The sequence below is a fragment of the Rosa chinensis genome, chromosome 4 (assembly GCF_002994745.2).
Source record: "Rosa chinensis cultivar Old Blush chromosome 4, RchiOBHm-V2, whole genome shotgun sequence".
Classification (NCBI taxonomy): Eukaryota; Viridiplantae; Streptophyta; class Magnoliopsida; order Rosales; family Rosaceae; genus Rosa; species Rosa chinensis.
The window spans coordinates 33,425,439-33,442,617 of NC_037091.1; the positions used below are offsets into that span (position 1 = coordinate 33,425,439).

General features: G+C 36.5%; 2 protein-coding genes across 2 annotated transcripts; both read right to left on the reverse strand.

Annotated features, from left to right (window-relative positions):
• Window positions 1–7,835: 7,835 nt before the first annotated feature.
• Window positions 7,836–8,929, reverse strand: LOC112198070 (transcription factor IBH1). Its single transcript, XM_024339088.2, has one exon. The coding sequence runs from the start codon at window positions 8,604–8,606 to the stop codon at window positions 8,118–8,120; it is 489 nt and encodes a 162-aa protein (XP_024194856.1). The 5' UTR covers window positions 8,607–8,929; the 3' UTR covers window positions 7,836–8,117.
• Window positions 8,930–11,876: 2,947 nt separating this feature from the next.
• On the reverse strand, window positions 11,877–15,010 carry LOC112201124 (pectinesterase). Its single transcript, XM_024342140.2, has 2 exons — window positions 13,812–15,010; window positions 11,877–12,847 (listed from the first exon to the last, which is right to left on the reverse strand). Exons 1-2 carry the CDS (start codon window positions 14,920–14,922, stop codon window positions 12,147–12,149), a joined length of 1,812 nt encoding a protein of 603 aa, XP_024197908.1. The 5' UTR covers window positions 14,923–15,010; the 3' UTR covers window positions 11,877–12,146.
• Window positions 15,011–17,179: the final 2,169 nt, after the last annotated feature.

Consider the following 17,179-nt stretch of genomic DNA (forward strand, 5'->3'; position numbering starts at 1 on the left):
CTTGCAAACTGCGTACTTTGTTCAACGCAATATCGTTCAACAAAATACCGACAGCCGCGTCTACCGGACGCTGCTTCCTGCTACATTTAGCGGGGGGATATCCACCAAACTGCGAATCCCGAGGCCACGCCTCACTCTGACAACGACCGCCACGCGGCGTTACCGTCAGACCGTCCCTACTGGACACGGGGACTAGTCAATAGTCTACGACGGCCCTGATCAGGCACGTTGACCCCCGTCATTTGGGTGTCACATTGGGCTCGCTACCCAACACCCTCTGCTCCGTGCAGCTCCCCCTCAACAAACAATTTGCCGACCATCCGGAGGTCTATCTTCGCCGGGGAGTGGGGGACTTCCTGGGGGGCCCAGCAGGGGCCCGCCCGAAAGGGTATAAAGTGTCTGCTCAGTAAAACCAACGGTTGACGACGCACTGACGCTAATTATACTCTTGCAAGTCTAGCGGAAGAAAACGCTTCAAACCACCGAGCAACTCCCCAACCAAGATTGCCCTCCTTGACTGGGGAATTGGGGGACTTGTACATGCATGTACATTTGCAAGCATAATTAGCTATAATGGGCCACGCTCATTGTACCGCCAAAGGTACTAATTCCAACTAAAGGAATGACATGCAGACACACCGCCAGACAGGCTACGGCCTCGGCGTCGGACCACCTCCATATCGCCGCCGACGCGCCGCCACGCGCCACGCCAAGATGGCATCAGAAGCTTCTGAAACTGGGAACTGAAGCATGTCAGTCCCACATCGAAAACAAAGAGAAGATCAACCTCTTCCTCACCTATAAAAGGTTCTCTCCTCTCTCCTCATTAATGACGCATTCAATACTTACCTACTGTTACTTTGTCAACACAAATACATTGACTAACTTAGGCATCGGAGAGCAGAAGACCGCCCGGCGCGGTCTCCCTCTGACGCCCATTGTATTTCATTTGACAGGTGACGGTAGCTTCGAGAACAACACAAGTATCGATCCGCCAACCGGATCAACATTAGCTAGGGTCCAGCTACCGCTGGACTTTTAGGCATCAACATGCTTAAACCATCTTAACCTAACAAAATAGTTACACAATTATCACAACAAAAATATCAAGTTCATATCATATCATATTATGCTCACGTACGTTAATTCAAATCTAAAACCCACATGCTCTGACTCTCAACTGGTGCATTTAATTTTACATGCAAAGGCTCACTAAACAATCAAACTCAAGTAACATTTTAAAACATTAAAACTCCAATAATCCAATATCATCCTCCATTTATCTCAACTTAATAATTGTCACCTCAATGACAATTCAAAACATTGAAATCTCAACAACCACTTCTCGAAAATGTAAAGCACTAATAAATCAAAATCAAGTAAAAATTAATCCATGCATGTGAATTAGTTCAGGAGATCACATCAAAAGTACATCAAGCAAATCATAATAATCCCTGCATGTCGTTTAGTTCAGGAGATTACATTAAAAACAATCAATTCATAAAACAGTAATCCCTGCATATAATTTAGTTCAGAAGATTACGAAAGAAAACAAGAAAGTCAATAATAGAAATAAAGGGTAAAATCCTCATATAGTACCCAAACTATCATGAAATGCACTTTTTGGTACCTACAAATTTTCAGGGAGTCCAGTGGTACCTGTATTATCCCTCCGTTAGCCCTTATAGTACCTCCATCCATTATTCCGTTAAAAATACTTACGTGGCGGTCATGTGACACTCATGTGAGTAAAATAATAAGAGTAAAATAGTCTTTTCATTCATAATTAGAATTATAGAATTCAATATATTGAATATTTATAATTAAAAAACATTTTGACACATAAAAAATAGATAAATAATACCCAATTTATTCTTCACTGTTATCGGGATACTTGGATCAATAAATTTAAGTACTTTTATTTTTGTTTAGTTTTTTATTTTATTTTATGAAAAGTTAATATATACTAATTTGGAGATAACTTTTTCTTGAACAATTAATGGGATTAATCAATAGAGATGGTAGGTAAATCTAGATATTCACTAAATTCAATTCTAGGTCTTTCTTTTAACCTAGTCTAATTTATTTTAATTTAGTTTAATAAAAAATTTGTAAAAGAAATATGAAAAATAGGCGTTTTACAATTTTACCCATACTTTAACGGAATAATTGACGGAAATACTAAAATGGCTAACGGAGGGATAATACAGGTACCACTAGACTCCCCAAAAATTTGTAGGTACCAAAAAGTGCATTTCGTGATATATCAGGTACCATATAAAGATTTTACCCTAGAAATAACTAAAAATCAATACCATTCATCTACTAATAATACCAAACACCACATCAACAATCTCAAACATCAATCACTCAACAATAATCATAACCTTTTCATAACAATCACCGCATCAATTATCACCACCTTAGTACTACTGTATAGATTATCACCACATTGGTCACCACCTTGGCTATCATCACGTACATTGTATATAAATTCACCACTCTCAAAACAATATCGAAAACCTTTTCAAAATCTTTTTGGCACACTTCAACATTTTCACAAATCATACATATTCCTTTCAAAACATAAATCTAATGACACCGTCATTTCCCTTTTCAAATTCATTTATTTTCTTCAAAATCACTTCTCAACCCAATACTAATAAAATTACGCAAAACAATGTTTTTCACTTCTCTAAACAATTCCAACTATATTTCACAATCTACTCAAACCGAAAAGCATTTGTAACAATCCTTGTTTTTACTTACCCATGAACCGTTGATGAACTAGTTCATATAATTTAAAACAAATATTAATTTTGCGACAAATCTGATTTTACAGCTAACAGTTTACTCTACTAACTATCACTCAACTAATTTATCACCCCAAAACAATGTGAGATTTACTCACCTCCAAATCCCGGTATGTCTTCACATGTCGTATGAGATAACACAAGCAGAACCATTCATCCAAGACAACCTCGCCACATACCTAGTCACAACAAGGTATCATTTTAACACACGAATCACAATGCGATTAAAGTTCGAACCCCCGTTTCAACAAAAACTTGAAAGTAATGCTAATCGAGGCAGAACTTCATCCGAGACCACCCAAAATCTTCGAAACAGTCTTACAATCAATATAACAAAACTACAAGTCAATTGGACTGTCGGATCCTCACAGATCGAAAATCAAGACGATCGAAAAAGGTAAAAATCCTAACAAATTCATACAATCTCCAAAAATCACGTATTATATATCAAAATGCTCGTATCGACGAGTAGATGATAAATAATACTAGAAACTACCCTTTAAATGGCCGAAAACGCCGCTACAGGTGGTGGCACACCTCCATCGAACCAAACTCAAAACCACCCTAATCAAACCATCCAAAATGGAGTTTATACCACGATGATCAATTTAATACCTGAGGTTTTGGCCGGTTCTAGATCGGTTGAAATCAAGCCTGCAAGCGGGGAAAACCTCCACCGTTGACTTTCAATTAACGATCTCGGCTACTACACTCAAAATTGTCCTTCAAGGCTGGTATGGATGTGATCTAGAGGAGGAGAAGATTCCAAAAAGGTAAGGATTCGACATAGACATCGCCGGAATCGGAAAACCTGATCGGGTCCGATTGCAAAATATTCCTCGGCTTTGATCTACTATTTTCAGCGATATTTGGCGACAATCGAGACAGCAGGGATGATGGCGACACGTCTCTAAGATGAACTTTGGTGGTGGCATTGCCTGTGGACCTTGGACTGAGGAGATGCAACTGGGTCGGAACGTCAGGTTTTGTGTCGGGTCGGGTCGTGCGGAGGAGAGAGAACATAGAGAATCAGAGGGGAGAAAAATGAAAAAAAGGAAATTCTGGGTTTTTATGAAAAAATCCCCGAATTTTTTCTATTTATAGAAATTTCTCAATTTTCAAACGCACATAACTTTCTCATACGATCGCTGATTTACATGTGCCACATATCCACCAACTCGTATCGACGCGCTCTACAACTTTTGTGGAGCTAGAAAGTTTTCAAAGAAACCCAACAAATAAAAAGTCAACCATTTGACCCCTCGAAAATAAAACTTTTCGAGAACTTATTTGTCCGAAACACTTTCACTCCACCCTTGAACCACACAATCGTCCTAAGATCAATTTAATAATCTCCGGAAAATCATCATAAATTAATAATGAATTTCCAAGGTATTACATGAAGCAAGCAAATACAAAAGGAGAAAAATGTTGTGTTTAGAAAAAGAAAAAGAGAAAAAAAAAATTAAAAAATACAATAAAGGAAAAAAAAAAGGTTGACACTTGATCATCGAGAGAGGGAGCACTTTGGAAACAAGTTTCAAAGTCCTTGAAGTTGCGTTGCTAATTTCTAAGAAAGTTGGATTTTTCCTTTCCTTTCATTTCATTAACCCTAACCCATTGGCCCCATTACAACCATGAGAAAGACCTCTTAATCTAATGACTTGTGAATTAATTAGTTGAGATGTGGTTGAAGAGCAAGCCTATGAAGACCTAATTTGTGAAATTGTATTTGAGTGAAACACATTTAGCCCTAAACACTTGACTGGAAATATTTAGTGCATCCTTGTGAGTTTAGCGGTTGATCCAAGTTTAGTGTGTTGTACTTGATTGTCGTGAATTGATTTGACACGTGGCTAGCATATAAACATATTTTAGATGTCACATATTAATTGCATTATAAATTTGTGAGACCTAGACATATGCTTAATCAGTTCCAAGTTAATAACATAATTTAGTTCTCGAAGGATATGGTTGGAAAGACTAGTGCCGCAATTTACGTGCGTTTCTAGCCCTAATTACCTTGAAACTAGCAAATACTCAAAAATTATTTCGTAGTATTACTTTGTATTCTTCATTTGTAGGAAATTATGGTCAAGAGTGGGAAAAGACAAAAGAAATGGCGATTTCGAACAAAAAGTCAACTTCTGACTAAAGGATAAAAAGTCAATATCTTTATATTCAAATTTCAAATTCAAAATGGATACAGTGACAATAATAATTAGTGGACCACACATGTGGAATAAGATATTTATTTGTGTTCACACTAGGCATAAACTCACTTATACTTTTACCCTCCGGTTTTCTTTATATCTTCCAATATGTTTTCTAAACTTCTAATTCTCTACATTTTTATTAGGTTATTTTAGTCTTTTCATGTTATCCATTTTCTCCTTGTTTTTGAGCCTTTGGATCTAGGGTAGAAGTCCAATCTTGACCCTAGAACTCAAGGGAGTATTTAAGCAGTTTTGCACACATATTTCATAAGCTTAAGACCCATTTTTCTATACCCTAGACCTTTTGGCCGAATTTGGGGAGCTCTCTCCCTTCTCACCTCTTCTCCTCTTCTTCATTTCCCATTCTTCATATGTAAGCTTACTTAAGGAGGAGGCACACACATCTCCAATATCAAGGCTACCATGTCTACACCATGGCTTCATAAGGGTAGCTAGAGAAGCCATGAAGTTATGGCAATAGTAGTGATGAGCTTTGCCCCGACTTTCATGAATTTCTCCTCTCTTTCCCTCTTCTTTCTCTCTCTTATTTCTTGCTTATGGTGTTGTTTGATGTGTATTGATATAGATTTGTGTGTGATCTCTCATGGTTTTAGGGTTTTGAAACCCAAATTTAGTTTTGTATGGTTTTGATGAGGAATTCATAAAATTGATGTTTATTCATATGATTTGTGTACTCTTGCTTTAATTTCTTCACTCTAGGTGTATGGTTTAGTTTTTCCCTTCCTTAATCTATGTTTGCTGTGTTGGAATTGGAATATTGAATTGGGAAATTTATATTTCAATCTAAATTATGGCATGAGTGCGTATGGTGGAATTTGCCTATTGAGATATGTTCTATTTGGATTTCTTTATATTGTGGTTCTCCAATCACCCAATTTTGAGTATTATTACCCTTGATTGTCGAAATAGTATTTAAAATTGTTGGGTAGGGTAATTGTTATCACAAGTACTCTTTTCGACCTTATTATTTGTGGTAATGGTTGCTAGATCGAGTGTGTTACAATCAATTGTCGAAACCTAAAGCATTTAATTTTGAGCACTTATGGCCCTAACAAGGCATAAGGGTAGCCAAAACCTAAGTATTCTTTCTTCTTCTTGTTTTTGCTTAAGGCTTGACTACTATTTTATGACAATCAATTTAGCTTTCTTTTCGACCTCTTAATGCTAAATGGAAATCCGACAAAACATTTGAAGCATCTATTGAATTAATCATCGTCATTCCATATGATTTTGGATTTGTGTGGAGAACTTTGAATTCCATGGTGATCCTTGATGTGATGCATCTCATCCTTCTATCTATCTTATTTTTATGTTGTAATTAGTTAGTTTATTTTTCAAATTATGAAAATTCAAAAACATTGTGACTTTCCCACTACCATTCGTTTGTAAATCCATGTGGGTGCATGTGAGCATTACAAGCACTTTTGTGTGTTCCATGGTTCTATCTAGGCCTTGCTTGGTGCAAGGCCATCTATGTGACTTTGTGTGATGCAAAGTCATGCTTAAATGAGGCTTGGTGCCTAGTTTAGTCATTTTTCTATTTTTACTTGTTTGCGCAAGTGATTTTGGGTGACCTAGAACTATAAGATTCTTAGCTAGATCATAATCCCCAAGGTACAATAAACTATAATGTAAATATTTCCCATATTTGATGATCATGTTGATTGTTACACGATAGGCGAATGAAAAACGCTCAAACCAGGCACCTCCAACAGCCTAACGTCTTGAATCAACATGCCCAGCAGTGTCACCATCCCAGATCGCGCCATCACCGACAACCCATCCAGGTGACACGATCCTCGGCAAACAATATGGCTGTCCCCATCACTATCAGCAAAATCACCGTGTCGACATCTAGTGGCCTACACCATCGCCACAGCAGACGATCAAACAGAAAAACCTTCAAATCCCATATGTTGGACCAAATGCAGCACCAATCTAAGGTCGAAGACGAACATCAACTCAGATCTGCTCCACACCGGCCAATGCTAAAGAGAAGCACGGGCAAAGAAACTACCAGCGCCCTCATCGCCTCAATCCCATGACGAATAGCCTCACCACTGCTAGGCAATCGGAAGAATCCACCGCCACTCTCTACTCAAATACTAGGGTTTACTTTTTTTAGGTAAAAGATGTGAAAAATTCAACAACTTGCAAAATTAGAAAAACACAACAGATTACAACTATTACAGTATATTTTCCTTCCTAAAAAATACCAAAAAATTATGTTTACAATCCACGAACTTTCAATTGAGTAAAGATCATATAATTTTCCTCCTTTCCTTTCCATGGACATTGTTTAATGAGATGGACACTTATATCAATTTGGTCGAGTTAAAAGCCTTTAAATGGTATATTTTCCTTTCACCAAACTATCGAAAAGAATTTCCGAAACAACCATGCCTTAAAATTGAATTACCTAAACAACAATATAGGTATATTTGTGCATGCGCAAGTTTTTTCAACAACTTGCAAAATTGGAAAAACACAACGGATTACAACTATTACAGTACATTTCTATCAAAAAGACAAAAAATTATGTTTACAATCCACCAACTTTCAATTGAGTAAAGATCATATAATTTTCATCCTTTCCGCAACCCGTTTGATTGAGTAAAGATCATATCATTAACGGATAGAAAACTACCATAATGCGCGTGCAGATATGCATAAGAGATCAGACATACAGAGACTCATAACGATAATATGTATATTCTATAAATACATACATATATATATATATATATATATCTGTGTGTGTGTGTGTGTGTCCTTGCTACCAGAGTTTATACACAGAAAAACTCATCTACATACATAGGTCTTTGGCTTAATTAGTTACAACCATCAGCATCCTTTAAGGCAGGTTAACCATCAGCATCCTTTAAGGCTTTAACCTGCCTTAAGGAAGAAATATATGTCCGAGTATTTGTATGCAGTAATTAAAGCAAAGTAATTTACAAGGTTAATATACTCAATTACCACACCTGTATATCATCGATCTGGATATATCGCTTTCTTCTTTGTTTCCTCTTTTTGCTTCCAGAACACTTCTTTCTACTATGCATGCTCATTTAGAGAGATTATCAGCTATGGCCTGCATGACCTTCACCTGTGTGTTAAGGCATGTTATGTAATGAGCAGTTTCTTCCAATAAGCAGATGTAATCCATGGATTTACCGCCAGGAACTAGCTTTCGAAGCTTGTTGCCTCTGTCAATATGAACTGAACTCTTTGATCTGGGGACCTTGTTACTTCTCACAGTAACCCTTTTCTTTTTCTTCACCAACCTAGGGTAACTCACCCGGTTCCGCAGCTTGAAAAGAAGAGCTCTGCTCCAATTCATCCGTGGCCCAACCGCACGAGCCATGGAGGAATAAGCTGCCATCTTTATCCTCTTGCTCCGCTTACAGATTTCCTCCTCGCTTGATGATGCACTGGATCGCTTCTGCTTTTTGATTTCCGCAAGGGATCGGAGAAATCTACGAGCAAACTTGATTCTACATGACTTAGTGCTTAGGGTGATACCACTTGAGGTGGTAGTAGTACTGGTCCTCATAGTTAGGATTGAGAAGGCGAGGGTGAAAAAATTAGGGTTTTGGTATTTGTGTGGTTTACAGTTGCATGTGGTGGGGATCTTAATGTAGTTGAAATCCTAGTACAAACAGTTAGCTCTGACAGAAATCACTTCTTTTTTAGGAGATTGGAAGTTGAGATTTTCATTCTGACAGAGGGTCCTCTTGTTTGATTTTTGCTGGGACAGAAGGCATGAGCTCAAAGGCTCAAAGTTAAAGTAGTTCATGTGATTAGTAAGGACATTAATGGAAGGATATAATGAAGAATGGTGGAATAGATTATCAGTTGGGGATTGAAAATGGATGGCTTACGGAGAATTTAGAGTTTTAGAATCAAAGTTAGATGGATAATTAGTTGAATAATCTAATTCAACTTTAATTGGTCCTAACTTTATATAAAGGCGTCGTTCCATATGTTTCTATATCTCCACTAACGAGCGTGGGAATCACGCGAGTTATGATTAAAGAAAGGTCTCCTATATGCAAAATGAATGTGTAACTTATATATCTCAATGCATTTCAGTTAGGATTTAGAGTATGTATATATTAAATCAGATTTTTGAAGCGTTAAATTATTTTTTTTACAGCATTTCCAAAATCTGCGCTACTATAATGTACCACACGAGTAGAACATTTATCTTGAAATGATATAAAATCGATAAAATGATGGAATGAGAAACCCTAATGCCCTAATAAAGGAATGGGTCGCGTGTGATACAAGTGCTATCTTTGCCATAATATGTTGCTTTCATTTTCAAGCAATAGAGGTTGGAGAAGTGCGTTTATGGACCCGCGAAGGGCCAACCACCACATGAATGCACATGGTTCCGTTACCTTCTTGTCTGATGATGAGGAAGGAACCTTCTCTATCTCCTGCTTTTTCTAATCTAATCTAAATCTATGATTTGATTACTTAATTTCTTCTCAAGTGATGCTTTGTGTTAGCTTTAAGTCACTGTTGGAGGGCTGCCCTTTCCTTCTTATGCAAAAGACATTTTTACCCGCTTCGGAAATCGCACACGCGTCATCTTCGAATTGGCGACGTTGGCGACTTTCTTTTAGCTTGTTTTAGAGCTCGCAGCTTTGTCAAAATTCAAACATCATCCTTAAACCGTCTATCCGTTCAATTCATAATGCAATTAATGTCATTTCTTTAAATTAAATTAGAGAATGGTTAGTTTATCAAGTATATGTATTTGTTGTCATTTACGTACGGGTGTTTGGCATTGGCACCATAATGATATGAGAATGCATAGGAAGAAATAGTAGTTATTGGACTTAACACTTAATTCACGCCTAATTAGACATTAATAGCCGCCAGGTATTAACTGATAGTATACATACAAATTCATGCAAGTTTATAATTTGCAAGGCAATATTGATTGCAGTATTTATCCTTAGTAATATATGAATATGCAAGTTTTAGTCTTACAAAGAATGCTTAAATAAAATTCTGCCCGATCCAAGCCTCTCTTCTTACTACAATTGCTAAGAATTTCAAATTGAAAACAAATTAAAACAGAATGAATTCATGTTTCAATAGCCATGCACTTAATGTTTTGTAATCAAGCAAGATCATAATGTAATATTTGAGTCTATGGATTCAATTAGATTAACCAGCCGATTTACCTTTTGTAGAAGGTACTTTGATTGTACATTAAACCTCTATGTGCTTGTGCTTCTGCTCTCTTATATTCACTTATAGTTCAGAACATTGCCTTATAGAGAGGTCAACGTATGGTTGAATATATGGTTGAATATAGCCTTTTCAAGTTAGGGTTCATGATCATCTGTTATTTTTTAATGGATTAATTTCAGTTTACCCTCCTGAGATTTGGGGGTGTTATCATTTCACCCTCTGTACTTTCAATTTTGAATTTTTACCTCCTAAACTTTTCAATTTCAATCAACCGTGTCCAATTTCTACTATTCCGTCCAAATTGGACGTTAAGTTTGACTTTTGAGGGCTGAAATGGTCATTTCAACATAAAAAATTAAAAATTAAAAAAATAATTTATTTAATTTTTTCTGTTTCTTCTTTTTTTTTATTTTTTTTTATTTTTTCTTCAACCTATACACCACAAGTTATAATAGGTTTATAAAAACAAAAAAATACTCTACGTGGTTGAAAGCCGCTCGCTAGTCTATGATATTTGTGATATATCTCTGATAAAGTGAAGAATTTTAGGATATATCCCCAATAAAGTGAAGAAATATTTGTAAAAAAATAATTTTACACTTTATCTGCAAATAAATATCTGTATATCCCCAATAAAGTGAAGAAATATCTGTGTAAAATCATTTTTGGTCTACGATATTTGTGATATATCTCCAATAAATTGAAGAATTTTATGATATATCCGCAATAAAGTGCCCTAAACCCAATAAAGTGAAGAAATATCTGTAAAAAATGATTTTACACTTTATCTATAAATATCTGTATATTCCCAATAAAGTGAAGAAATATCTGTGTAAAATCATTTTTTACAGATATTTATTTACAGATAAAGTGTAAAATTATTTTTTACAAATATTTCTTCACTTTATTGGGGATATATCCTAAATTCTTCACTTTATCGGAGATATGTCACAAATATCGTAGACCCTCGAGCGGCTTTCAACTACCTAGAGTATTTTTTTTGTTTTCATAAACCTATTATAACTTGTGGTGTATAGGTTGAAGAAAAAATAAAATAAAAAAATAATAAATAAATAAATAAAACGAAGAAACAGAAAAAACAAAAAAAACAAAAAAAAAACGAAGAAACAAAAAAAAAAAAGCGAAGAAACCGAAAAAAAAAAAAACTAAAAAACAGAAAAAAATAAATTTTTTTATTTTTTTAAATTTTTTATGTTGGAATGACCATTTTAGCCCTCAAAAGTCAAACTTAACGTCCAATTTGGACGGAATAGTAGAAATTAGACAAGGCTGATTGAAATTGAAAAGTTTAGGGGGTAAAAATTTAAAATTGAAAGTACAGGAGGTGAAATGATGACACCCCCAAACCTCAGGGGGATAAACTGAAATTAATCATTTTTTAATTCTTATTCTTAATTCATGTTAATATCATGTATTCATTTTGTTCATGTTTGATATTGTGGCTTTATGTTTTAGTTATACATTATGCTTTCAGTAGTCATTAAAACCTTGATTCTCTTATCCCATTTAATGATTTCTAACCAACATCAACAGCATAATATGTAGCTAATACCAAAGAAATTTTTACGAGTTTTACTAAATGACACGTCTGTAATAATCAACTAATATGGATTATAACATCAATGAACTAAAATTTACATAGAGAAGTAGTGAATTTAACTGAAAAGGGAAATTAACATGATTAAATATCACAAGCAATGAGTACTTGAACATGAAGAGTTGCCTTCTTTTGTTTTTTGTTTCAAGGCCAGGAACGAAGCCCAAAACACCAAGAGCCGACAAGCCAAGCTAGCTAGGTTACCCTTTTGTTCCCTAGCTAATCAAATACAAACCTTAAATAAAAGTAGAGCATAGATATACAAACTTATCCAATTAGTCCAGAACTAAAAGACACCCCAGTGGAAGGCAGCCAAAGATTCCCAGATATGAAACCCCCAACTGTGAATGCCTCTGCTTGAGTGGACGTAAGTGATGCATGATATCCACCCCATTTAACCCTTCCTGAGGTTGATGCCCCAGACCCAGAATTCATGTACTCTCCATAGTACAATGTGTTAAGTGCAGACCCACCAGACCAAGGAGACCACCCTGCTCGATTTATCGAGTCATCCATGAAAGACTGCATGATGATCGTTCTCGAATACTGCTGCCACGGTCTCCCAAGATACGTCTCGTAGCTGGATCTCACCGGGAAGAGGTCTGATGCCGCCGCTATCTTACAGTTGTGGATTGAAATACCTGTGTTCTGATTAGGGCTGCTTCGGCCTTGAGCTGTGACAAAGTTCTTGAGCCCGCTGGAGGGCGGTTTTCGGGGGTGGATGTTGCAAGTTTGGAAAACCACGGCTGAGTTGCCGAAGATGAAGTCGACGGTTCCATAGATGTCGGTTTCTCGGTAGAACTGTCGCTTGGAGTGAGTGTAGAGGGTGTCCTGGTAGCCTATGATGGAACATCGGTGGACGACTGATTTGTCGGCACCGACTCGAAGTGCGACTGCTTGGTGCTTGGAAGGGCCGGCATCGTTCACAAATGTTATATCACGAGCGATGAACCCATCACCCATAGCAGCTGCAAAACGAGTCACAAGTCCATCAGAAGTGTTATGTCATTATTATGATACCTAACAAATCGAAGTTGAAAGGATACAACACTTCTTATGTTCTATATCATCCAAAATAAAATAAAATATTTTAATGTACCTAGTTACGTCATATATATATGGTGGTGACTTTTCCTGAAGGGGTACGTACAGGAAAGCATGCACTATTTAAGGCTCAAAGCATCATCATGTTAAAATATATGTATTAGTTATCAACTTATTATACATGATTAACTACTGCAAGATTTTCTATCTGATTAATTTTTTGTTAAGATGATGACGTTTAAAAATATGAATAGTTCCGATTTATTAATCACAAGTGAAATGATCGAACAATAAGTTAAAAGTGAACCTATTTTCTATGTCTTTACTGCAAACTGGTAACTAAAAAATTCTCAAAAAAAAAAAAAAACTAGTAACTGTCCGTTTAAGAATGATTCTTTTTCAGAAACAATTCTTAGGTTCACCCTCTCTTGCATTAGATGGTTCTAACAACGCTTACTACTATTATAATGAACTGTTCATGTATTTCATAGAAATGAATAACTAAAAGGTCTTCAATTTAATTTTTTTTTTTTTTACAGAGCTAATCTTTGTATTATATTATACAACATGAATGGTCGGATTATAAAATTATAAAGAAATTATGCCTTAATCGCAAGAGATGGTGAATATGCTTATTCACCCAAATTGTGAACCTAAGAATTGTTCTAAATAGAGTATTGAATGATCAACATATATAACAGTTGTATGTATATAACGTATATGATATATGCACATGAACGTGGTGAGAATTTTTTGCTTTTATCTTTGTTCATTGTTACTTACACCCAGTAACAAACTAAATGATAGATTTTTGACAGTTAATCTTTAACTAGTAACAATAGTAATTATATATGAGGGGGGATCGTTAGTGGGTCTGTTAGTTCTTACCCACAGTAGCAGACTTATAAGTTGTCCAGCCATCGTCTGAGTTCCTGTTGCCCACAATGATCGTTTTCCCCACTCCATCACCAATCAACATCACGTTCTTTTGCTTCGTGGGTATGTTTATGTACTCGTGGTATGTCCCAGCTTTTACGTAAATCACAGATCTCCCCCCAGTACTAGTACCACTACTCTCCAAGGATCCAATTAGCAGCAACCCCTTCACTGCCTCACCAATGCTCTTGTGCGTCCCACTCCCATCCTGAGCCACCACAGCATCTGCTTCTATCTCCCCAACAGAAGCTTCTAGAAGCTTCCTCTCTGAGGCCGGGACCCACGTCGGAAAACTGCTGTCCGATGCCAATAGTCTTCTATTAGGGTTTGCATTTTTAGCTTCCTTTGACTTTGACTCAGTGTCTCGAGGTAAATGCTCCGAACTACTAGCGAAGGAGACACTGCTACTACCCATGGTAAGCACAAAAAGTGCTAGGGAGTTGCTTATGTATTGGCTCAGATTTTGAGCCGTGACATCCATAATGTTTTTCTCTGTCTGGAACTTGTCTTTCTCGAGGCTCTCTAGACAAGTTTCTTGGTTAGTAAGAGCTGCACTAAGCCAGGTGTGAACGTCGTCATCGTTAGGTTTTGACAACGATGTCATCATGACATTGTCGAGCATATCTATAGCATCATCGAGAAGCTCAAGGCAGTCATTCACACCGCGACCAGGGAAGTGAACATCATGATCGGCATTTTGGCGGTGGGAAATAGTGAGATTATAGGCGAGAGCTCGAGCGTGCTGAGCTTTCGCAACGGTGGAATGGACCGACTGGACAAAGGCACCTTCTAGAGTATGAGGGAGATGATCAGAGCCTCTTGTAGATGATGATGAGGAGGAGCAGGAGAGGAGAGTGGATTCACAAGTTGCTCGGTGAGGGGTATGTGCGCAGAGAGATAAAATGGCTTCTTTATGGGAAAGTCCTCCGGATGATCTAGAAAATTTGGAGAAATGGGATTGTGAAGGAGAAGCTTTTGCTAATAATATGCTTGAGAAGAATAAAATTTCCACCGCCAAGAACATAATTTTGAACATGCTTATGGCAGAGAGAGAGACAGGCATAGCTAGCTAGAGATAGAGAGAGGTTTATGAGCTGCTTAATTCGCACTTGGAGCTTAATTAGTTCTCTATATAAAGGACTTGACCTTGAGTTCCACATATGCATGTCAGCTTATGACTTAACCAGGGAATAAAGGTGACTTAATATATCGAGTATGTGATTAATAATTGTACCATTATTGGATTGAGCTAGTTCCTCTACCATTGTTTAACAGCAAGCTTATCTTATATATGGGACCCTAAAGAAGTTGGGAGTCCATTTACATATAAAGATTACAGAGTGGATCGATTAACCCTCAAATTAATTTGCAATGTTAATTATTATTTTTGTAGTAGGTTTTCTTTTGAATATTTGTTACAAATTGAGAAACAGTGCATGCTTGTACTTATTTTTCAAATTTAGAGTGGACTAATGCAGTAGGTAGCTAGCAATTAGGTGTCCTCTTCATGTACGGCCATAAAAGATCATCTCAGAAATAAATTGCAGGAAGAAAAGTACAACAAAAACTCATTCCGTAACGTTTGTTTTAATCTCATGCATTTGGAAATGAAGAATCTTCATATGTCTATTATTCCATTACCTATGTACGAAGTCATGAGTTTGAGTCACCATGGGGGCATGAGTAAAACCCTTTGATCATCTTTATTAAAATAAAAAATAAAAAATAAAAAAAAAATAAAAAAAAATCTTCATATGTCTATTATTCCAATTGACTAGTATTGATTTTTTGATTAGGAAAGCTAAACCAACTCTTGCTAAGTCCACTTATATGGGGATTGTTTCGAGTCTGTGTGCCCTACAAAATGGTCCTTGAATATATATACACTAACTAATTAAGGAAGCTTAACAAGCAAGACGAGTATTATTGTACCTTCATAATTTGTTTGAAATATCCCTTTAATATTGAATGCATATATTTTTCTATTTGTGCTTGCCGCACATATACACATCTCTTGACTAAGCACTAAGCAGAGTATTAAAGCGATTAGTTGTATGTTGTCCAGTCGAGTTCGGTGATTGATGTATGGTGACTAAGCAGAGTATTAAGGCGATTAGCTGTGTGTGCACTCCCTCCTTACCCAGTCGAGTTCGGTGATTGATGTATGGTGACTTATAAGCAGAGTATTAAGGCGATTAGCTGTATGTGCACTCCCTCCTTACCCAGTCGAGTTCGGTGACTGATGTATCTGCATTCCAGTCGTGTTTGGTGATTGATCGGTATATCTACATTCCCTTGAATCCTCAATTAAGGAGGGCTCCCATCCACTAATGGGTGGATAGCAACTCCAAAGAAAACAAAGAGAAAAGGCCCCATATATGGATTGCATTGATTTCTATATAACAACCATATGTAGAATGGACTTATGAGGTACGTATACCTCCAACTATTTTGGTAATGAATTGACATAGTCAATTGCCTATAGATTACGTTACTGGATATTAGGATCCATGCAGAACTAAACTATTGATGATTTAAGCAGCATTAAGTTAATCACACACTAACCAAATTATATCCTCCACTTGGTTGTCTTTACAAGAGTTAACAACCATGCATAGCTCCAATCCTTAAGAAGGTGTTGGCTTTTTGCTAATAGGATGTACTTTAGGGGAATCCTATTTTTCTTTTTCTTATTTTTAAATTTCATCTTCTTTAGATTTCGACTGGTTGTAATGTATTGCATGCTAGCTACACTTCTGTCTTTCATGCATGCTTTTCATTTCATAAAGAATCTTCTCTCTTTTGGAAGTGAAAGCTAGTTTTCCAAGTGATATCATATATCTCAATGAATTGACACCCACTTTTCTTAAAAACTTTCTTTGGTAGTAATTGCATAATCGATTTAAAATAGGTCAGAATTTTCTTTAGTTGGGTAATTTCATACAGGCTTAACCCCCCAAAAATGAGAGTTCAGACCTAATTTTGAAGTTTTAAAATGAACCCTACACGGCATTTATCTGTTCGGAAATAGGGTAAGACTGTCGAAACAAATTCCATCTCATTCTGCATTGAGGGATCCCTCGGAATATGCAAAAAGAAACATCCATATATAAAAAAAAAAAATGCTGTTCTTGAGTGGTACATGAATGCACAATTGTTGTTATGAGATGACTCACTTTTGCCCGAAAAGAATGGGGAATTGGAACTAGAATACTTGCATTACATTTAAAGTTGAAGCCTTTTCAATTTTAGAGTCCAAAGCACACAGGCAGACGAATAAAGGTCAAAGAAAAACAAATAGATATATACCTTCCGTATAT